Source organism: Cynoglossus semilaevis, chromosome 13, assembly GCF_000523025.1.
Source record: "Cynoglossus semilaevis isolate Cse_v1.0 chromosome 13, Cse_v1.0, whole genome shotgun sequence".
Lineage (NCBI taxonomy): Eukaryota > Metazoa > Chordata > Actinopteri > Pleuronectiformes > Cynoglossidae > Cynoglossus > Cynoglossus semilaevis.
This window is the reverse complement of record NC_024319.1, coordinates 15,119,662-15,143,838: the sequence shown is the minus strand read 5'-3', so window position 1 is coordinate 15,143,838 and position 24,177 is coordinate 15,119,662. Positions and strand designations below refer to the sequence as shown.

Below are 24,177 nucleotides of genomic sequence, written 5' to 3'. Positions count from 1 at the left end.
GTTGATGTTCCTATAAAAAACATACATCTGATATAGGCCACAGAGCAGCCGAATGAACCCAACATGTCCAATGATGGATATCAGATTGACAGGTCGGGTCAATTTGTAAGTGTACATCTATTAAAAAATAATCATTAAAATAGAAGTTAGGATTCATTTGGCCCTAAACTTCTTCTAAAATCATTTTTTTTATTTATCTCTTTGCTGTTATGCCGTTGTTGCCAACTTTGACCAACAGATCTTTTTGTAGTATATGTTGAAGTGTTTTCTTCTTTCTTTCTTTCAGCCCCATTTTAAGCTCTTTAGATTCCTAACTTTTAATATTTAATCTGATTCATGACAGTTTAAGAAATGTTGGAATACATCGTTGAAATCTGTTCAAAACTAATAATCTTGAACCTTGAATCTTGAGTTATTTTTTTTATTTGTTAAATCCAACCACCCTTGCTGTAAAAACATGTTTTTTTTGTGAAATAGTAATTGGTCTTTGCTGTGAAGCCAGACCACCTACATCAGTTCGCTGTTGACCACTAACAACAGGTGAGGGCTTGTTATAATTGTTGAAAGTGTGTGAACTTGGTCCAACGTTGACACTGTATGGCCGACAGTGGCCAAGGGTATGTGTGGAATTCACTTCATCACCCAGCAGCAGACAGAAAGCCCCCAAGTGACCTCTGCGACAGGTGAGTGCAGCGTTTCTCACAGCGTTTGACAGAAAATGTCTCGCTTTAATTGGTGGGAAGAGAAGACTTAGGTGCAGACATGACACAAATGAACTATGAACCAAGGAAGGATTACTATCATCATCATCATCATCATCATCATTTGAATGCTGCCAAAACAATACAGCATGAGGATTGGCTGCAGAGCCTTTCACTCACCGAGGGGCAGCTTGTGATTGGCACACACTGTTTGGGTCGACACTCTATGTTTCCTTTTACACAGGCACAAAGGGAGCAGTTAACTGAAGACCACATGTCACCTTCCTGTAAGAGAAGAAACACAATGATGTGAGTGTAACTTTTATCTATCCATCTATCCATCCATCCATCCATCATCTCCTCTCTTACCCGGTAGATCTTGTTCTTGACTCTGCAGTACTTCACCTCCTCCACCTTGACGTAGGACAGACACTCCTCACAGCACTGGCTGCCCTGACAACTTCCAGGCCTTGAGCACCGTCTTTTACACACCACAGTGGAATCCTGGGAAGAATAGGTAAACAACAACCATAAATAAGGATTTATATGAAGATGTTTTGATGTGTTACCATCCTATCTCTAAGGGAATACTGCAGTACCCTGCATGTGCAGGTGGTGCAGTTGTCATGTATGAAGGAAGTTCCGTTCTCGTAGACGTCGCTGTGGAAAAGGCAGCTGCCTAAAGACAGATCAAACACTTTCCTCTGACCTAAGAGAAGAGCAGACGACAGGATACACAGTGAGAATCAGGAAGTGAAGATACAGTATATGTTATCATTGTCAGTTGCTTTGCCAGCATTCTGCATAAAATCTTATCATTTCTTTACTTTAGCTTAGTGAAGGACACCAAAAACTGTGAGCTCAAACCATTGCTTTTCATTGTCATTGGACGTGGGAGTGTGTGTAAGAGTGGAATCAGCAACAGAACATCTGAAAGTTTTTTCATTAATACTTTGACTAATTTGTTTTACCAAGGCATCTAGGGCAGCATTGTCCAGGTGGGGTATGGCTGAGGTGGGCGGGGCATGAGAGAACAGGACACACCTCCCTCACACACAGAGTCCTTCCTCCCTGTGAACACAGGTCAGACCTCAGTTATTATCATCAATGGCAATATATTGACTTCTCAAGCACATAAACATTTTAAATAAAATCATATTTAACATTTTTAAAAATAAGGATATTTGGTGATAAACAATCTCTAACTTTCAAACTAAAACCCTTCAAAACACATTCAAAAATCTCTGGATAAAACAAGTATTGTATTATATTATAACCTGAACTTTGAACATGAATCCATATGAACTCTCTGCATTTCTGTTTCCTCTTGCATGTCCGGGCTCATGTTTGAGGAAGTAATGAATTAAACATGTCTGCACGTGTGTATAAATATAACATTTCTGCATGAACCTGTAAATGTGTAAAGGTGTTAACTGCTCCACAGCAGCCGGGTGCCAACACATTAGTGCGGTGACGCGGTAATGAATGTACCTGTACAGTTTGTTTGGATAAGCCTTAGGAGAGGAAGGGTGTGTGTGTGTGTGTGTGTGTATGAGAGTGTCTGTGTGTACTTACAGAGCAGGTGCACTTGATGCAGGGCTTTCCCTCTGGACTAAACTCCTCCTTCTCCTTGTACAGACGCCCCTCAAAGATACAAGCTGTGAAAAAAACAGAGGTTACACAAAATAAGCATAACATACATATATATAGATACATATATATACATATATATATACCCAACTATAGGGAAAAACTGGGAGTTTAACCAGCAGGGTGGAATTGCTGCTGTTATTAATGGAAAAAATACTTGTAACCCTTAGGCACTTTCTGATGTCATTGAATTAAGTACTTATACTTCATAGTAAAAACTTAAATGTATTACCAATGGTAATAAAATAAATTATATTATATCAGTTTATTTTCCCAAAAAAACAACCAAAAAAAACAACCTTAATTCAAGGTTACCAACTATTGGAATGAGCGGTGACTACTGTTTTTTCCCTGAGGGCTATGGATTTTTGTTCTTGCTGAACAGGTGATGCAGTTCAAGGTGAGGGCAGTTGACTGTCCATCATGGGTAATACTCACTGGGACAGGTGGGGCAGCACTTCTTGGGGTGGATTTTGGGATTCTTGCAGTGGACAACACACTGCACTTCCGCCTCAGTGACCACACCTTCCTGTCCAAACCGGAAAGTGAAACATTTATTTTGTTAGTAGGTGCAACATGTGAGAATATGCAAATATTCATTTAGTTAAATACTGCTAACGTTTCCTTAGGAATGACATTTTTCTATCTATACATCAAGATGCTTACATTTCCTTGTTCGCCTCACTCTGCCTTTCCTTCAGTTCTACTCACTTGTCTTTGTACCCACAACTTTTTTCCCCTTTTCTTCCCTGATTGCCTTTTCACATTTTTTCTATCCTTTCAGTTCCATTCTAAATCTTAATAAAACCATCACTTTTACCATCCACAGACTGACACACACAGACATACACACACGCGTACCTGACATCGACGAGTTATGCAGGGTTTGGCAGACGACGTCCAGGACACAGAGCTGTTGTAAGACTGTCCATCCAACATGCAGCCTAAAAAAAGGAAGAAATAAATAAAATAAAGATCCAGTCACAGAGTAAAACCAGATCCATCCATCTTCAGCCTCTTATCCTGTTCAGGGTCACAGGAAGACAAGATATTGTTTACATTTTATTTTATCACAGTGTAACACACACAGGTTGGGGTTTTTTTTTGTTATCAGATGCCTGATTGATGTGTTTGGATGCCACTCTGTCCACTCAGCACTAAATGAAAAGCCTATTCATTTCATCCCATTTACAGTAAGTGGTCTCAGATCAATGTTTAACTTTCCATACAATGACATGTGATCAGAGCGGCTGCTTCCCTCTGTGTAAATCAAACCTGGTGATACTGTATCACTGCGGAGGACGACCCGCGGTCGATCTGACTCGACAGTAACAGACTCCTCTTCAACATATCCTGTTCCTGGACAGCAGTTTTTTCACGTTAACCCCGTGTAGGCTGGGACAGGCAGCATGGTCCTGTCATTACTGATCAATAATTCCATAACGACCTTTCAGCCTAATGTAAATCAAGAGATGTGACAGAGAACTAGTCCTCAAGGTTTTCACTCCAGCCTTGGGAAAGCTGGTCCATCAAGAAGGACGTTAATTGCTATAAGACAATTCAGGAAATGTCTTCAGCTCCTTCAGTTAATGTTACACTTCAATGCAAGAAGTGCCAACCAATGTCGTACAGCAATGACAACATCCAGACATTTATTTAGTAAACCATTCAAACATAATTACAATAAATTATTCTTCATACTTTTGCTCATGTATAAATAAAAATGATGACAAACGATGATAATGTTAGTATAAAATGATGTACAATTTAATACAAAATATTTTTTCTTAACAATTATGTTCCAAAGATTCAACTTCTTCTCTCTACTCTCATACATTTTTTTTTTTTGCACATTGCACTGATCGGATTTAATTTATGGCGAGCATTCCTGATTTGAATATGTTACTGTATTAATAAAAACAAGTACCTATGACATCACTGAAGAGCAAAGACTTGTGATTGAGAGTGAAAGGCTGAAGGGAAAAACCTTGTTATCCACAGCGTTAGGCGAAGCTCAATTTGGGAAATTTTATTTGTTCATAATTAAAAAGTCACGCTAGTTAGTTGTTAGCACTAGGATGAAATGTTCTCCTTAACTATTTAATGGAATTTTAAAATAAAAAATAGATTTCTTGATTATATCAGGGCAGAATGAAAGACATAAATATATACAGTATATACTGTATACTGTATATCTGTTCAAAATTACATCTCCATGTGAAAACCTCTTTTCCTAAACATCCATTGAGATTAGACTCAACAGTCAGTTTTGTTGCCACTGTGACCCTGGCAACCACAGTTTTAAGACCATTCAGGGCTCTGGCCCACTGAAACTGAGTTCCCTGATCGCCCTAACACTGCTACACGTAGTTAATGAAGGCCGTTTTTAAAGTGAGTTCTTGAGTACAGTCAGCCTCTGATTCTCTTTAAATGACTGTATGATTTCATAAAAGTGATACGACACACTGGGGGCATGAGACTGGTCACAGTGGCGACACGTCGACCACACAATTGTAGACTAACAAGAGGTTGCTGTGGTGATGTGATGTTTTTAGTGTCCGATTGGTGTTGGTTCCACCTGCTTTAATGAAGCCCTGTGTCGTAAAAACACAAAACCGCAAAAACAAAAGTGCCCCACCCCTGCAGAGCCCTTTGAGTTGGGTAAGTTAAATTTTATATTTCTTTACCCCAAAGTTTCGTAAGGAGAAAATGAAAATGTACAAAACTATAGAAACTGCAAAATATTTTTTTTTTTTCAAAAAGAAATGGCAACCGAGTTTCTCCTGACGAAAACCCCCAAAGTTGTAAAAAACCTGAAAAATGGTTTCTGGCGAACACGTTTTTACTGTGTGACCTTTAGAACAGCATGGATGAAACAAACAGGAAGTAGTCCAACAGTACTACCTGGGTTCAATGAGATGAGAACCGAACTAGACTAGAATATGGAACTGAAACTACTATAAGGAGGTCAGTAGTTCTAAGACAAAATGAAAAACAAACAAAAACTAATCTGTAAATATCCCCTCACTGTTCACATATGCATAATGATGAAGCTTGTGAAAGCTGTCGGCGACCCCTACAGGTGTACTGATTAGTTTTAGTTATTCAAATCAAACACCTTCTTCTATATAAAAGGAGAGACTTTATGCTACTTTATTCAAATCAATATGGCTCCTTGAAATGTGTCCTGACGTTTGATTAAAGAAGAATGAAGCACAGCTGGACTTTTCACACACCTGTTTTACAGCCCTGTTCTGTTCTGAATGGCCCTCACCTTTTAAATGATAATGAGCCACTCTGTGCTCTGCCCACGTCTTCTGTGTGTGTGTGTGGGGGGGGGGTTTGATTTTGATTTTTGGTCTCAAGGCTTCAGTGGCATGTTTTTATTATGATGTGATTAATAATCTTGAGAAGATGATGACGCCGAAATTGTAATATAAAAAATATGGCCCACGTATGTGAGTAATTTTCTGCTTTTGATGAAACTACTAAAATTCACATGGACTCCAGTTGAGAAGTTGACATGTGTGTCTGCGTAAGTATGAGGTAAAACAGAGGTACAGTCTGATGTTTATGGTGTAGATAATACAGTTTTATTCCCCATGCTCACATTCAGGCCTCACTGTTCAGGTACAGCTCTTTTATGGACTCCTGAAGTGAGAGTGTGTGTGTGTGTGTGTGTGTACAGAGGTGGTCTGGTTAGCATCTGTGTGTTTCTGCTTCTGTCTCAGTAATTACATTTCCCAGTTTACCTTCCCATATAATAAAATAAGTGCTACAAAAAACAAACACAGACCTGTTACTGTGCTAATGTGTGTGTGTTAGTGGTTCTGTGAAACTTGAATATTGCCGTATGCATGTACATGTGTCGGCCTCACCTTTGCACCTCTCACAGCAGGCTCCGGTCTGTTTTACCACCAGAGCACAGTCTTCAGAGACCAGCGGACATTTCTCCTGTTTACAGTCGGCTTTTCCTTCCTGCAGCAGAGGAAGGAGAACATGAGAAGAGTAACAGGTTTAGCCAGAAAATTCTTTTACGATAGAACAGTTGTAATTTAGCCACCACAGACTTAAAGTTTAGAGAATATGATTTTATGAGGAAACACAGGAAATTTGTGCTTCAGGAAATCATTCCCAGCTCTAACGTCCACATTAGGGTTATATTATTTATTATGTACTTCACACACACATGTCCACGTGGACCTATAAAGTACAGTCATGTGCTGAAAACATTTAAATAACGATATCCTCTCTACCAGGCTTTGCCAACAGAATAGACCACTGGAGGAAAAATGTATTTGATCTGTTTTATTACAGCGGAGTAGTTTGTTCTGTACTGTTTAGAGAACCACGCTGTAAAGAATATGCTATGACAACAACTTCATGTTTGAACACAAACAACTCAACTCTGCAAATAGCATTTAATCAAAGCTACTGTCATCATGTTTACCTTAAATAACATGTAATGGTATTAGATACAAATAAAGATTTGTCACAATATAAACAAGATTTTAAAATATAATATTCATTTCAGCAACCAGTCAATCAATCAATCCAACCATTGACCAAACAGCCAACAGCTCCAACATCAGCCAAACTACCATCAAACCAATCATATTACTTGGAGGTGGCATAAAACCTGTCAAGTCTGGAATGGAACCCACAACCTTTACGATGACCTACACAACCTACTGAGCTACAGCCTGCTAGCTAGCAGATTTCAAACAAATTAGCCACTAACTCACAAAAATCTTGCTCATTTGCTTGTTTGGTTTTCAATGACATTTTAAAAACTTATTACACTGGACTTTTTTGTTAATATAAACTAAAACATTTCTGATTCCTCAATTTCTCACCATTATATGGATTTGTTGGAGGATAATTCAATTTTAATTCTAATTTTAAAACTGTAACTTGAGGAATTCAGGCTCTACAAATCACCTTGACTTGACTAGAACCACTGACCAGTAAAAGAAAGAACTGATCATTCCTACCAGTCAGCCATGTCTGACTTCTAACCAACACAATGTGGTCTTTTGATTATTTTTACGTTCTTTAACTTTAATCTCCTTCCATACTGTGCTCTAAAACCATTAGCTCTGTTCACTTTAACAGCTTTAATTGCACCACCCTGCCCCCTCCCCCCAAACAAAAAGGTGACTCAGTGTTCTCGGGTTAGCTGTGAGTTTTCACACCACTTCACCAGTCTTTCTGTCACCTCCACAAACACTGCACGCCGCTGGATCAGTCATCGCCACCAACTGCACTCTGGGACTGGTCCCAATCTGTGCTAGTTTAATCCTCTCCACTTTCACACCCAGCTTTTATTGCTGATTTTATCCACATGCTGTGTGTGCTTTATTTTACACACTGCGAGGATTTATAAAGTGGAGGCTGGCGGGTCCCGTGGCCCCGTGGCCCCGCGGAGGGCGGCTATAACGAAGATGGATCAAAGGAGAGTGAAAATAAACCGGGGTTGGTTTAATATAGCAGCGGTGCTGCAGCTAAAACCCCAACCACACTGAGGACAGATGATGTCATGACAGGAGGAGGAGGATGGATGGAGAAATGGAGGGACAGAGATGGAAAGAAGGGACAGATGATGTAAAATAAACCAGAGGGACGACATAAAAAGACGGATTCATGTGAACAAGAGTTGATATTCAGGGAAATATAAATTTGCAATACAGTAATGACATACTGTATATATGTCTGTGTGTGTGCATACTGGCTCAGCTATTACAGTAGACGTACAGTTAATGTGCCGCCTGCCCTAATATGTCTGACCAGATTAGGTCCTGCATCTCTTCTTTCCTTGTGGGTTTGACCAAAAACCCACAAGATGATGTGACCACAGCACCACTCATCTCTGTCCTGAATCTGAGCACAGATAGAACCAAACCACAGAGGTGCCACTGTGGTGGCATGAGCAGCACAGAGCAGGAAGAAAATACACGTAAATGTCACTGAGCTGCTTCAGTTTTACAAAGAACACGTAAAGAAGCAATATATATGGACATACAGCTGGGCGACAATGGCACCGGCGAGGTTGAGGTGGATGTGGAAGATGCTGGGATGCATATCAATAGTTCATGCATGTGGTGAGATTTTGGAAAATAAATAATAAATAAGTGCAGAATAATGGCAAGAAGAAGAAGAGGAAGACTAAGCCTAAAGAAAAATAATACTCAATCTTCGCCCGAACACAGTAAATAAAAGTTAAGTAAAATTGCAAAATTAAAGTTTGAAGAAAAAAATCCCAAAAATAACAAAAGCTTATAAAACAGGGTAAATCTAATCAAATTGTATAATTAAATTCTCCAGACAAACTTCAGAGGAGAAAAATGGTTATTAAACAACGTGTTAACTTTCTGCCCAACTTGTGGCCATGACATTATTTTTGGGGAATGTCACAGCATGACACATTAAACCAGATTTACTTAGAGTCCATTTATTTTAAACTTATAATATTTAGATAACACATTTATTTACCATCTTAAGCACACACACTATAAATCAGTCAGTCAAATATGACTATTTAACGTTACATTCTGGTTGATTGTTCAGTCATTGACTGAGATTCAAATGAGCTCAGGTCAAAACAGTCACAGTTTTATGAGCTGGACTGAGTTAAATGACCTTAAAAACACATTTTCATGATTTGGGAGAATGGGTCTTTAAAATCCTCCAGACAATTTAGGTTTGAGTTTTCAAGGTCACGTCCTTCTCGCCAACTCTCATGTTATTCATTAGCACAAAGTGGTGTTAGTATATGAGACCCCCTCCCCTTGTCACGGAGGTCGTAGGTCATAATGGGTCGCCACGCCTTATAAACACTCAACATACCAGCACGGCACCAGACAGGACTGGACGGCTGTCTGTCGCTGAGGGTGATCCCCTCCCAACACCCACACACACATATGCACACCCACACTTTTTTGCGATTTGTGAGCACCTCACTTTGCATCATTTTTGCAATTTGTGAGCACCTCACTTTGCATCATTCACTCTAGGAAAATCTTAAATTTAACTTTAATCTGAGATTAACTCTAATCCTACAACCAAACTAAACAAAAATGACTGAAACTTTACAGAATTTGCACTGAAGAAGATCCATATATGGAAATGACAGTATCATCCACGTATATATTGTATTTCTAGTTGAAATTATTTACCAAAAAAGGAAACAAAAAAGATCCCAAAATCGTACCCTGTGGGATGCTTTTGACTAGCTAAAGAAATTCTTTTTTTTGTGTTCTCCATAAACTAATAGTTTTTAGTGCTATGTGAAGTAAGCATGATAAAACCTTTTAAAGTTTCATAATTGTGATACTAATGATGTGCTAATAAATACTGACTAATAAACTAAAATGTTTTTGAACTGTATTATGAAATGAAAAAGTGTAAAATATTTGTTTGTGAAGGTCATACACTGGTTATACTAATAATGAAAAAAATAATTGCTTATAAGTCTGGTGATGTCAAAGCTGCTCTTCACATAAGAGGTAAAAAAGTTCCGGGCCTTTTTTCTCTTCCTCCCAATCATCACTTGACTTCCTCCCTCATCCATCACTTTCTCTTCCTCTGTCTTTTTTTTCTTTGCTTCCATCTTGAGTTTCATCACAGATCTAATGAGTTTTCCCAGTGACTTCCTGTTTTCCATCATTCCTGTGTCCATCTGTCAACTCTCTACTCTTGATGTTTCATGAAAACTTATTAGCCCGCGTATCAACCGAGTGCTTCTCATTTATACTCTGTGTCTTGGTGAATGACAACGAGATCAGCCGGACTCTGTCATCGCGGGAGCGAAGTTCTAAAACTTTAAGGCCCCCACTTAAGCCCTCTGACTCCAGTTCCCCACCTTCTCCCCTAACCTCAACCCCCTTCTCTACGACGACCTTACACCTTTAACCCTTTCCTCCAAAACAAACAGGTCTCGACCCCCTGCTGGAGAACAGGAGCCACAGCTATGGGGAAGAGACGAGAAGAGGAAGACGTCAAAGGGAATTTTTCTTTTTTTAAATCAATCAGGATCCATAGGAGAAGCTGTTGCTACAATCAGTGAACACATGGGCGACTGTTGATCAATGTAAGTTGAGCAAGGCATGTTTGATGACATACATACATTTTTAGCTTGCTTTGCACCACAGGCAGCTGTTCCCTCCACTCCAATCGTTACCTCTCCACAGAGAGTGCACCTGATTGGTCCATTGCTCAAACTCTCCTTTCAAATATCTGGCACGTTTTGTCAGTTTTTCCGGATTTACTCTGTTCTTAAAGGTTTTAATGAGATTATAAATCATTATGACCAAATCTGTGAGGCCGAGCCCGGCTGTAAATCATAGTTTTTCTTCATTTAAAGCTGAGGTCAGCAGAGTGATTACTTTGTTTTCGTGAACACACAGTTAGACGCTCAACCATAAACTTCTCTGCTGCTTCTTTTATCCTGCTTTGATTTATTGAGCTCCACTTGCAGAGGAGAAGAAAAACCTTTGCTTCCCGATGTACAACACGACACAGAAGCAGCAGGACATTCAGGGGTCAACGGTCAGATGTCACAGAACCAACCTGCTGTTCTGTGTCCATAAGGTCGCTCTAGGTTAATTATAGATCAATCGTACAGAGCAGTGACATTGCCAGTGGGAATGAAGTCAAATTAAAAAAGACTGCTAAGGGTAAATACAAACACAAATGACGGTTAAGGCTTCTGTGTCGTCCGATCTCAGTTGAGATTGGATCAAACTTCCACTAACGCTAATCTGGACAAGAGGTTGAGGGGAGACCCGTGCTGGGTTGTACACCATTGATCGGTGACAAAGACAAAGGTCGTTTCCTCTTAATGTCTCAACTCAAACAGTAGCAGATCAATACAGGAGGGGGCGGGGCTTATCACACGATAGCACTAAGCTAACACTGTTATCTTATCCCTTTGAAAACATTTCTTCACCAATGTTTAACCTGTTGAAGCTGAAACCACAACCTGGCTAGAAGTAGAAGACTTTGGAGAAAGAACCACAATCTACACGTGTCACTGACAACAGTGGCCATAACAACAGTATATATTTGGGTATTTTATACTGTGGCTACAGTACCATGAGAGTGTCAATGGGTGGGCAAAAACAATACATGACGCAGGCAAATAGTTGAACAACATAAAACTGGAGGAAGAACAACAATGTGTCACTTAGAGGTGAAATAAAGTTTCAGACAGAATATTTGTAGTAACTTGACTGTGGTTAATGTCGTTGTGCAGATCACTAACACACCATCATAAAGTACTTCAATGCTGAATGAGATTTAAAAAAACAAAAAAAACAATAACGGAATCATTCTAACATTGCAGGAACTTGACTGGTCCACATGTCTTAAATCGGTGATGTCATTATTGTATTCAATCAGATAAAACAAACAATCTTGGTCTTAACAAACACCTGACAGACATTTCTGTCTTAATTTCCTGTTTCATCGAAGCAATAAAACACTTATCTTCATGAACAGAGGCCTTTAGGAAACAGAGCAACTGCATTTGATACAATGCTGTGGGCACAGGACCTCCCGTGTGACATGGAACATGTGCAGTGGTTCATATGTGGTCAGCCGTTATGAGCTCAGCTATCATCGTAGTTACACGTATGTGAGACAGGACGCTGGCGAGGGTTCATCTGAACTGCCAGAGAGAAAAGAAAGGAGTCAGTATAAGAGCAGGAGACAGGAGGAAGAGCCGCTGAGAGAGTGGAAGATGGACAGACAGATAGATGAGGGGGATGAAGAGCGTGACGGAGATGGGCTGAGGCCCTCTGAGATAACAGATCACCGTGGCGACCCGCTTGTCAGTCAGTCTGTCAGCTACATCCACTTCTGGCCCCATTACATGGCCCGGCCTCACCCGGACACACACCATAGCTCTTTTGTGTGTGTGTCTCTGCCCATGGAGCCATTAGCAGGTACTCCGGACCCAAGGAGGAGCCACGTACCCCCAACAACCTGCCTCACTGCTGCCATGCATGTATGTCAGATAGAACTGTGACACAGCTCACTCAGGTTACAAGTCTGAGGAAAAAAGGTCGTCACATTCTCAGGCCATTGTCTGGGAAGATTAGATGTGATGTCTGAATACGTATGTCATGCAGTGTACCTAATTATTTTTGTCCGGGTCTATATTTTAGCTGGCACATATTTCTAGAAGCTTCAGGTCAGACGCCTGGCTTGCCTCAGTCCAGGCTCACACAATGGTACAAAGAGGCTGGAGCTAACGTCTGTTTGGTCAGGATGTGACCATCTTTAATCACAGTTCATCACTCTGACCTCTGGGCATCATGTATTTTAAATCAGTTTCTATATATTGAAGGAACTCTTGTGTTGATTTGTCTTATTTGATCGTCATGGAGTTAAAGTCAGATTCAATACAGATCAAGTCCCTATGTGAGTTTATTAGTATGTGTGTGTGTGTGTGTGTGTGTTTAGGGGGACTAAAGTGGAGATGAAAGGCCAACCATTGCCTGCTGATGACAGATAGCATTCAGCGAGGCTTCAGCTGATGTCTGCCTGATAACAGAGGGGACGTCTGAGCTGAGGGCAGCCTCGCCGCAGCCAATCAGGAGACGGAGAGGGATTTCAGGAAGCCAATTAAATGTTTGGGATATGAAAAGACGTACTGGAATTGAGTGACTATACTGTATATACTTGGACGCTGTATGATGTAACAGTTTGCTGACATTTCCAAAAACCATTCCCACTTTCTATTTTGCGTTGGAGCAGTGGAAGAAACATCATCCAGAAGTTCAGAAAACAGCGGCCTAGTCACACACACACACACACACACCAAAAAGTCCTGGGAGCGTTTTAACAACCAAACCGGGTCAGTACCTACGCAGTGACACAAAAACGCTTTGTTGGTCTCATCGCCACCAAACAAAGACCTCTACAGCAGAGAGGAGGTTTGCAGGTCAGAGGTCAAAGAGCACATGTTCCAGGAAGAGGGTTTTTCCACTCTTAACATTTTGTTGGTTTGATTTTTATCAGTGGCGCAAAGACAACATGACGACGGGCATCGTATGTTAGAGGCAAAAGATTGAAATGTGTTTGTCCTGAATGTTGGGCCTGAAACTATAAACATTATTTTTTATTCTTGAAACTCTTTAGCCAGAAAAAAATGACTGAATTGACAGTTGAACTGAACATTAATTAAATTCACTAATTTAACTGTCTGATCCCTGAGGGATCCCAGGCAGAAAAACAATATCCTGATGCTTTTGGAGTTTGTAGTGCTGATGTGATAACGCCGGGCTGTAGCTGGATTTGATTGGATGCCTGGTCCATGCCACAGCGCAGTTCAGCTGAAGGTTTGACAAGAGTTATTTGTGTTTTTTCTTGTACTATTTCCAACTCCTATCACTGTGTTCTAACATTTCACACAAGCTACACATAACAATCCTCACACCAGTCCAGCAAACATCACTATCAGTGCCTCTGACACTGTCAGTCACACTGCTACGCCTGACGCAGCAACTACACAATTGCAAACACAGCGCACAGACGTGCAGCAGCTAACAGCAACAATAACGGTGACAGCAGTAACTGTAAATGTGTCAATGTGCTGAGAAGAATGAGAAGTCTCATCATTACCAGGCAGACGCAGGTGATGCAGGGGTTGTCTGTGATGTTGGGGATGTGGAGGACTTCACCTTCATTATCACAGCTGGCCTCCGTACCTGTGAAGAAGGAGACGATGATGTCACAGTCACTCAGAGTACTGTGGATGGTATTTCAGTAATGACCGGGTATTATGAACACAGAACGGAAACTGTAAAGGTGAATTTTGTTTTGCAACAACACAGTGACGTCTCAGACAGGGTTCGGTTTTCGGACCTAATTATTTTGCACTAAAATGAATCACACACTCCAGTCTGTTGGCTCTGACAGCACTTTGTTCTGTCTGTTCTGAAGAAGAAAAAACAATTAGCAATTGGTACTTTCCTCCTGGTTAACATAACACAAAAAACTATAATAAAAAAAATAAAAAATAAACTCGACCAATCAGAATTTTGGTTGAGCCAGACTGTATCAACCTGTAAATCGACCAGTCGACTGGGAGATTTACAGCTTGGTTAGTGAATATTTATTGTCCAAAAAAATGATCAAAATCTCTGATGAAAAAGAACAAAATAGTGAGAACATTTGTTAAATTCCCATGGAAACCATAGGTTGTTTTAGTAGGAATGATTTGATCCAAAACTCAGGTTCGCTAATAGTCAACGGTTTGATCTAAGATATTTCGATAAATGCGAAAATGGCTAAAAACCCTTGATAAAGTACACAATACATCTAACCTCAAACCATTTGGAATAACTATAAACAAATACATGTTATATTTTGACAGCCCACAAAACAGCGTGCAACACAAACTCATTTGCCTCGGTCAGGTAATTATACTTAATGAAACTCATTTATTTCAAACCAAATTTGGCCGACATGTTCCTGGTGTGCTGTTTAAAACGCTGCGCCTCACTGAGCCGTCTTTGTGTTTCAGGTAAAAGCAGCGGCGTTTAAACTGCGGTCTTAAAACCGTCACAAAGACCGTCTCCTCGTTACGAGGGCTGGTGTAATCAGAGCCGAGCACAGGAAACAACCCCAAACACAGGGGTTTATGGGTAAAAGTCAGACAGATGTCGGACAGAGAAGGGGTCCGCGCCCGTGCTCCGCTGCTGCTGACTCTCTTTATGTGTCACATTTGTTTTGACTCTCCCCTGAAGGAAAAACTTCCTCCCCAGTGGGGACTGTCATGAGGCGGGGGTCGACGCTGGGTAAGGGTGAGGGAGGAGGTAAGAACCTGACCCTGAGCTCTGTTTGAGCATTAACTACTTCCTGTGTTAAGCAATGTCTCCTTCAGCTGATCTAATCTCTCTGGGGAACAGAGATTCTCCCATTGTCCGAGCACAAAGCTCCAGCATTGACTTACTGGGAAGGCCCTGTGTTTTATGACAGGAATTGTATGTGTTTTTGACTTCATTTCTTCAGCAGTTCCTCCATCACGCATTATTTCTTAAAATTTACAAACTGCATTAAAAGGTGATTAAAAAAAGAAATATCACATTGTTTGGTTAACTTGTTATCACTGCACTGTGACCTCTGACCCGGGACGTGCTGACAACCTGTTTGTTAGTAATGCTGCCAGCCTTACTCTGGCCATTCATAGGAAATCTGACACTAAAGCTGGAGAAAGGCAACACACAGTCGTAGTAGTTAATCAATAATTCTAAAGTCAACTTTCAACTTAATGTAAATGAAATAATCTGAGAGAGAAGAATAGACGTCAGGGTCTGAAAGAATCTTATATGTTTTAAAAAACTAAGATTTAGATTTAGTAGGATAAACAGTAATACAAAAAACAGATCATCAAAGATAAACAAACAAGGGCTTTTTACATGTACATATATTTTTCCTTCGTTAAGACTTATGAAAATTAATAATTTCTAAAAATTTAAACAAAAGTAAATGATCAAATTAATAACATTTTAAAGTAAAAAATAAAAGATTAATTAATTAATTCTCATTTAATTTTGCATTTCAACAACATTTGGTGTTACAGACTTGCCATTTATCGAATGCTTATAGACATCATCACCAGAATGATCATTTGTAAAGTTTTTATATTAGTTTTAATATTGTTTGTTTTAACACAAACATTGATATTTGATTAAAAAAGCAAGGTAAATTTAGAATAAAAATAATCTGGTTTAAGTTTTTTTTTTGGACCAAAAAGCAAGTCATAGGTTTGGTCTGTTTTCTGCATGTGGTTAAAATTCTTGCTGTCATCCTAAGTTTAAGTTTAAAAAAAGCCGACCAACAGCAGAACCTGTGGAGTCGTCTGTGCTCATGTCTGTGATTCCGGCAGAAAGGCGGCAGCCTGTGGTTTCAGGCAGAGACAAAACTCCAGCACCGCTATTAAATTTACAACCTGCGAGTGTCATTAAACGCTGTAAGTGGTCGTGGTGGTGGTGGAGGAGGAGGGGGGCGAGGTAAGGGTGGGGAGGGGGCGGTGGGAGGGAGTCGGGTGAGTTTGACAGACAAAACGTCTTCCTCCGCTCGGTCCTATGTCTATCTGTGTGTTATCCTACAGACTCTAATGCTACGTTACAGTTGACCTTTGGCTCAGAGCTGTATGGAATCAGGTCTGTTGAATCTCAATGAACTGATAGTTTTAAAATGGAATAATAAAAAACGACTCAGTCTCAGTTCTCCAAATCCACTTTTCCACTGGTCATCCATGCTCTAACGTCAGTTCATTTCTGGCTCGTGTCAGTGATGGGAAAAACTCAATCAGCCTTTACACTACGGACAAATGAGTCTGTCACACAGGCTGGTTTTTTATTGGCTACAGGTCTGATCTGCAGTAGGATAAATACTACACCCTCAGGTAGTTGTACCTCGTACTACTTTAGTGTTAGAATACAGCTGTTGTGTCAACATGATGTTTAACCACTGTATATTTGATCAACAGTTTAAAATCATTTATTTGAAGTTAGTCATGTTTTAAGATTTCAGACCAGTAAATCCTGGTGTACTGCTTTTTTAATGGTCTGAAATAATAAATAATTAAACTAAAGATTTTACTTATTGGGCATCAGTCTAAAGATCAAATGTGTGCTCGCAGTGTTGACTGACATTAAAAAAAACCCTGAATATAAGTGTTGATTGTAGTGTGAAACGTGATGTGACAGAGGTGGTTTTTACAGCAGCAGGACAACAATGGCGTTTCTGTCACACAGTGGAACTGAGAGACACATTTTCCTGGTTCACTGCATAGGAATAATTTGGGGCTTTACCAGAACTGCAGTGGTTTATTTAAAATCCATCACTTCAGGAAAAGTTTTGATGCTTTTTTTTTCTTTGTTGTAATTGTATCGTAAGGAATTACAGCTAAATGCACTTTTCTAATACTCATAACAGGGTAGTATCTGGAGAGAATGTTAGTTACGGTCCGTCGTTACATAACGCAGCAAGAAATCCTTCTACGTCAAAGGCATTGGGAACATCAGGAGAATCTCTAAAGCCTCCTGGTGAGTGTATCCCCCCAGTCTTTTGTTGAATTGCTTCCTGTGCTCTAAACCACAGCAGCCTCTGACAATAATAAAAAAATGATTCTCTGGACGACTTAGCGGTAAAATCACCAGAGAAGCCCTCCTCGATAATCTCTGGAGAATCACTACGGCGAGTGACTTTAATCAGGGATTTTTGCCCTGTGAAACATGTCTGGATCGTTTCCAAAGCAATTTCATCAAATGATGGGAAATACCTCAATTCTTCTGCCAGACTTTGCCAAATCAAATTTAGGACTTTTTAAAGATCTTCAAATTACCGCGTGGAATGAAAGTCAAAGCCAACCGCACAATTATAAGCGTTTAAACCATCATACTGTAGGGCTTACGTTGAATTACGACGGTGAATCACTGGCTGGAAACTTACGGCAATGGCGTACAACGATCCCAGGTTCATTAACGTTACATTCTTTGGGTTTAGACATGAATGTTAAAGGACGTCATGCTGTGGGTTTCTGTCAAAACTGCCACATGGTCACGTGACCGTCAGTGTTGGGACTCTGCAGCTGAGGATCTGAGAACGTCACAAAAAGTATCTGTATAAAGTTATATTAATATATATAATAAAAAAAAGGGGTCATTTATTTATTTATTTATTATCTGATAGGCCAGACTTAACCCTTTGATGGACTCATATTTTTAGGACTGATTTAATGAATATAAAAAAAATATATTTTGTTTTCTCAATATTTTTATAAATAAATTATTTCATGTATTTCTTAACTGCTGAGTTGTTGAAAAGGCCGTGACATATCCATGTGCTACAGAAGCTTAAAGACCATTTTACACAGACTTTCTGGAAATTAACAGTCTTTTTTACAAGGGCATTTAAAGTTCCTGTCGTGTCCATTTCAAGGGCAGTTTCAGACATTTCAAGGGCATTTGACACTTAGACCTCAGTAACTCCACCGCAGAGTTTGTTGCAATTTGTTGCAGTGCAATTCTATAGAGTTAGGTAAGTAAATGAGTTTGTTTCTACAAATGTAAGCGTTAATATTGAAAGTCGTTACTTCAACGTCCCAACATCAGCCACGAACCTCATAAAAATGACTTCAACGTGACCCCGTGTCACAAACCTGGCAGCATTTTATGATGTCCATCATCAGTCAGGTCAAGTGTCTCTAAACCCAAACTGTCCCAGGACTGGAGGAGAAGGTGGAGCCCTGTGATTGGTTTCTGATCCCCAATCACCGCAGCAACACCGTGGTTTTTACACCACGACCTCAGTCCCCTCTGCTCCACCTGCTGCTCTGACACATTCAGCCCCGTCCGCTCTAAGACCCCCGGCCCACAACAGACAGATGATACGGCGTCATGAGATGCCAGGTGGAGGAATCTGATCTGCTGGGGATCAGAGCGACTGCAGCTCCATCACCTGATGCACACTTAGTCGCATCTCAGAGAGGCCTTTTACACACACACACACACTCGACACAGACTGGTTCATGTCAAACAGATGCACATGCAGACTACACAGGCCCATCTGGTTGCATGAAGTTGCAGCCCATCTGATCCTCATCTCTTCTGGTGTTTACCCCAGGAAAGGAGATAACAGCCAAAAGAGGGGGAAACCCTTCAAATCAGAAGTGATTCTTCTCAGGGACGGAACAGATGTGGACGCAGTCATGTGGGATGTTTCTTCTCATGTGGAGGTCTGTCCACACTGAAGCTTAAAAGACTGCACAGAAAGTGCGGAACATCTGCTTTAAATCTGCACCAGAAAACATTTTCCTCCCTTTTTCCTGCGATACAGTAACATTAAATTCAGCTACTGCTGTTGAGGGAACGCTGCACGTACACACATTTACCCTAACAAATAAATGCCACCCGCAAATCAGATTAGGTCGATCAACTGCTCTTTTTAACCCGGAAAGGCCAGGTGAACAGCGCAGTAGGAGCCTGTCATGCCCAAACTCTGGCCTGGGTCCAACCGGTGGCCCTTGAACAGGGTTTATGTGGTCTTCAAGTTCAAGTATCATATTTAAAAACACATCTTGTAAAATAGTTGGATTCCAGTCTCGAGGTCAACAGCAGCCCATCGCTCCCTGCAGTAATGCTTAATGCTAAAAGCTTAACTTGTAAAAACTGAAACGTTACCCTATTATGTTTCTCCAAGTTGTGAAATTTAAGTATTCTTTTTTTATATGATGTGTTAAAATCCATGTATTGAGTGCCTTGTATTTCCTGTTACACCGATGCATTCGTCATAAAGTCATATATTAAGCGCATTTGCATTTTAACTCGATCGTCCAGGTCTTTATTTTCTATTGAATCTGTCCTAAAGTTTGGACGTCGCCTTTTTACGCGGGTCCCCCGTGCGTCTGCCTGCAGGTCCCGGCGTCTGAGCGAACCAGCAGCCAATACATCTGATCCACTGTGCTTCTTTTACAACATTTTACCCTCGGGGCAAAGCAGCGTTAGCCTCTAATAAACCGCGGCAATGAAAAGGTCACAGGCCCGAAGAGACGGTGCGCACGGAGCGGGAGGCAGAGGCAGGAGAAGCCGCTCCAGACAGAGGGGAAGAGGCGTTAAACTAGAGCCGGTGGAAGGAAAAGTGATCTCCACTTTACAGCTTAAGAGTTTAAACTCCAGAAGAGCGTTAATTACAACATCTAGGGACAAAAACAACAATTTGAGAAATGCTCGGTTATAATTTAGCGGCAGACTTTCATCCCAAAAAATCTTCATTTAATGTGTCTTAAAGTTTGATGTTAATGACTTTGATAATGACTCGTGTCGTGATTTGTGTCAGGCAGAAAAAAAAAATTGCGTCTGCAAATAACAGGCTCTTTCGCTCGCGAATAACAAGCGTGCCAGGGCGCAGCTTTTAATGGACGCTGCCTGCGCCGCAGCAGCTCAGCGGGGTGGCACACGGAGGATAACCCGGGATGAGCCACCGGTGGGGACGGTTTAATTATTCTCAATTATATTAGATACTTTGTGGACTCCTTTTTGTCCTTGATTATAGGAAATTAACGGACCGAGTGAAATTAAACGAAAATAATCTGGAACTTAGAAGTGCGCTGTTTTTTTTACTTTTTTTATAATCGTGCGCAAATTAGGAATTTAAACACCAGGTTTGGATACCGTTCAGTTGAACACCACACACTTCTACATGAACCTTTTAGTGACTGGGACTTTGGTGTTCAGACTGACAGCGTCCTCAACATCAATGACAGTGGGTTTGGATGGATTTTACGCACGGCGGGCGCAGACTTGTGTTATTAATCTTACCTGTAATTAGTGGAGAGGAGGAGCGCGGCGTTTGGAGCAGCAGCAGAAAGTAGAAGAAAAACCTACAGGTGGACCAAGAGAAGGGATCCGAGCAGCGGAGCAACATCCTCAGGACCGGTTCCAGGATAAGAACGAGAACCTGGGGAACTGTGGAGAATAAATAGAATTCAAACAATCCAAGGAAGAATTGGAGGCGGGTGTCCACGTCCGGCGGCTCCCCTCACAGACCGGGGGTTTTATTCCAATCAAGTCTTTTTTTTCAGTTTCAGCAAAGTGAGGCTCAGAGGCGCATTAAAATGAAAAGGACGCGCGGACGGAGCGAAGACGCCGCGGCTGCGCACGTCGTGCGCGAAAAAGCCGATTGTGAAGACTCATTTACAGGACATCGGGGAAGTCAGATCCCGCAAGTGAGGAGATCCTGGGTGGTGGGGATGAAAAGGAGAGCAGAGATTGGCTTCTTCAGTGTCCAATATGATCTGAGCTGGTGTTTAAGATCCTGAGAGTTTTCAACTGTCTGGTCTTCCTGTCGGAGAACCAGCGAGTGAAGCTGATCCACGAGGAGGTTCCCCTCAATCTGCGCTCTGGATCCAAAGGTCCGTTTGGCACATGGATGCGCGTTGTCGACTGTCAGGGACGGAGGAGTGGAATCCACTGCGCGCTCTCTCTCTCCCTCTCTCTCTGTATCTCTCTCCTCCTCTTCCTCCTCCTCTGGTCTGTTATTAAAGCAGATCTTCGGTGTCGGAGCGCACCACAGAGCCAGAGAAGTCCTGCCTCCTCGAGCAAACCAGCAAGCTGGCCCTCCTCCTCCTGTTCCCCACAGACTTCTCCCGTACACACTCTCTCTCCAGCAGTGCTCCCCTCTGTCTCTCCTATAACAAACTGTTTTGTTTTTAACAATAAAGCTTTGATTAATATTCTCTCTCTCTCTCACACACTCTCTCTCTCTCTCTCTTTCACATCTGCCTGACACCGAGCCTCAGTGGACTGTAAAGGTGTGTATCAGTGTCAGTGTGTGTGTGTGTGTGTGTGAGAGAGAGAGAGAGAGAGAAACCCATTGAGTTCATTGGGATCCAATTTCATGACTAACAGACCTGGGGAGCACATGTACTTCATACTTGTGTCATGTAAATGTCATGTTAATTCTGATTTCAGGAGAGGATAATGAGAGAAAGGAGACGAAGAGCCTTGGAGGCTTGCTCTGCTGTGACTAAAACATTTATAGTTTCTAGAAAAGTTTGTTTTCTTCAAAGAAATGCATTTAGTTTTAAACTATATTCAACATGTCCAGAGACATGACGCGTTGTTTCTGTAAATAATCAAAGTTAAACACGTGGGAAAAGTACGAAAAGTAGTAGAAAATCAAAGAAAAAATTGAGTTTTTCCTCCAAACAACCGACATCTCAGTCCATTTATGAGTCAGAACTGGTTAAGTGTGACCGTCAGGCTTCTAACATCTGTGAAACAGGGTCAGGCAAGAGCAGACCATGTTAAGAACCAGAACTGAACGACTCCGCAATCATCTGTGGGTTTGACACTCAGGTGCCTCCGCACATATTAAGTTACAAATGTATTTTCTTAAAGGATCCAAATGTGGTGTGAACAAAGTAAAGATGTCAAACCATGAAAATTGATGTGTTTTCATTAACTCGCTCACCCCTATAGTGTTAAAGAGCAGGTCAGGAGTCATTTGGGGCTCTTTAAAAGGTCAAAGGTCAGTGGTTGCCTCACTGAGGTCTGAGGGGGCGGAGACACACTAATGTCACACCGATGAGATCCACAGGGAGCTCAGGAGGAGTTTACCTGAAATGACCTTCTAAAATAATAAATTAGTCCCAGTGTAGGATTTCTCCTGACATCAGATGATGATAAAGGTGCAGTTTAGGTTTTTTGAAGTGAGCTTTAATGAGGAATTTGGCTCCATGTGGCGCAAAGTAGCTGTAGGGCCAACTGGCATCAGTTTTAGTGTGACTTTCCTTTACCTTAAATTTTACTTTCACTTCACCAACTCGCTGTAAGACAGTATTTTCCGATGGAAAAATTCAGCCTTTTTTTCAAACCATTACTCACTGCACACCAGAACGCAGTAATTTAAGGTCACAGAACCTTCGGGTGGTTTAGTTTTATCAGTGGACCAGGTGTAGAGGGGTGAACTGTTTATAAATGAACCCAAACTGAAGCAGTCTGTTACCTCAAACAACCCCAGTTCAAAACCTAGGACATTTCTTTTTACCCTCTGGCTCGGTGATGAAATCAGGGAGAGAAAAAAATCAATACAATCCTCAAATGTGGGTGTTATATTCTCATAAATCTGAAGCCTGGACTCAACACATAGTGTTACTGCCATCTGATAAATGAGGACGGTCTCAGGAGTGTGTGTGTGTCGGGAATCCTGGAAGGGAGGAAAGTGTGTCTTCAAAGAAACAATTAGGACTCACCCCGCAGCTTTGGACGGAGACTCAGCAGACACTTCATCTCTCTTTGCTGCTGGAAACACACTATGGCGTGTGTGAGTGTGTGTTTCTGAGTGCGTAGAAACAACAAGCATTAGAGGTTGATACGTGTGCGTGCGTGCGTGTGTGTGTGTGTGTGTGTGAGAGAGAGAGAGTGAGAGAGAGATACTGCTGTGCACAGACGTTTGGATACAAGATGTGAATCAGTGTGAGAGATTGACTGTCACTGGTATCAGCCACTAGGTGGCAACAGAGGGAGAGGAGGAAGCGAGGTGAAGCAAGGTGGGAGAGAGAGGTGACCTGGTCAGATCCAAGGGTGAGAGTTGACACACACACACACACTCAGAGCAAAATGTTTACAATTTTTATAGTTACATTTATTTAATTTTACTGTTTTATTTATTATTGTTTTATTGTATCAGTGTTATTAGTGTTTATATGTAGTATATCAATATGATTTTAAAACATATTTATTTTAATTTAATTTAATTTTGGCTTTTTAGAGTTTGTTTTTTTAAAATATGATTTTAACACAAATGCAATGACATTTGAATTACATGTCAATTTGCATCAACAGAATCACTACTTCGTGAGTCACTTACCACAGGCATTAAGCTTAAGAGTTGAGTGGCCTTAAATGAAGAATTTGATGGTATTACCGTTATCATGAGACATATATATGTTTGGACTTAATAATGTCACTTATAATGATGACTTAACTGTGTTAAACGAGGAAGGTGTAAAAATACCTTTGGTAAAATATAGACGAAATCTCACGCTGTCATTTTCTCTCAGATGGAAGAATTCATCGCTGACACCGTCTGCAGACAGACCTGCTCAGTCTGCAGACAGACCTGCTCAGTCTGCAGTGCTGAATGGCTGAATCTCCATCTCCTTCAGCCCCCGGCCTGGCAGACGGTGCCCCGTTGGCCCTAGGGTTAAAGCCCACTGTAGCCAGAAGGTCTGGCTATGACAGGCTGGGGGGGGGGGGGGGTGACAAGAAGGGTTTAAATAGGGGAGTGGGGACAGCGCCACGCGATGGAT

The 24,177-nt window shown here is 41.1% G+C and overlaps 1 protein-coding gene across 1 annotated transcript in view; it reads right to left on the bottom strand.

The window, feature by feature from the left end:
* bmper (BMP binding endothelial regulator) overlaps positions 1-21,712 on the bottom strand; it is a 29,068-nt gene extending 7,356 nt beyond the window's left edge. Inside the window, exons 1-10 of the mRNA XM_008323795.3 lie at positions 20,684-21,712; positions 13,977-14,062; positions 6,230-6,329; positions 3,213-3,295; positions 2,790-2,880; positions 2,277-2,359; positions 1,673-1,772; positions 1,301-1,410; positions 1,071-1,205; positions 882-986 (exon numbers count right to left, since the gene is read on the bottom strand). Of these exons, the coding sequence (XP_008322017.1) occupies positions 882-986; positions 1,071-1,205; positions 1,301-1,410; positions 1,673-1,772; positions 2,277-2,359; positions 2,790-2,880; positions 3,213-3,295; positions 6,230-6,329; positions 13,977-14,062; positions 20,684-20,789 (999 nt within the window). The 5' untranslated portion in view covers positions 20,790-21,712. The remainder of the gene's footprint in view (positions 1-881; positions 987-1,070; positions 1,206-1,300; positions 1,411-1,672; positions 1,773-2,276; positions 2,360-2,789; positions 2,881-3,212; positions 3,296-6,229; positions 6,330-13,976; positions 14,063-20,683) is intronic.
* Between the last annotated feature and the right edge of the window lie 2,465 nt (positions 21,713-24,177).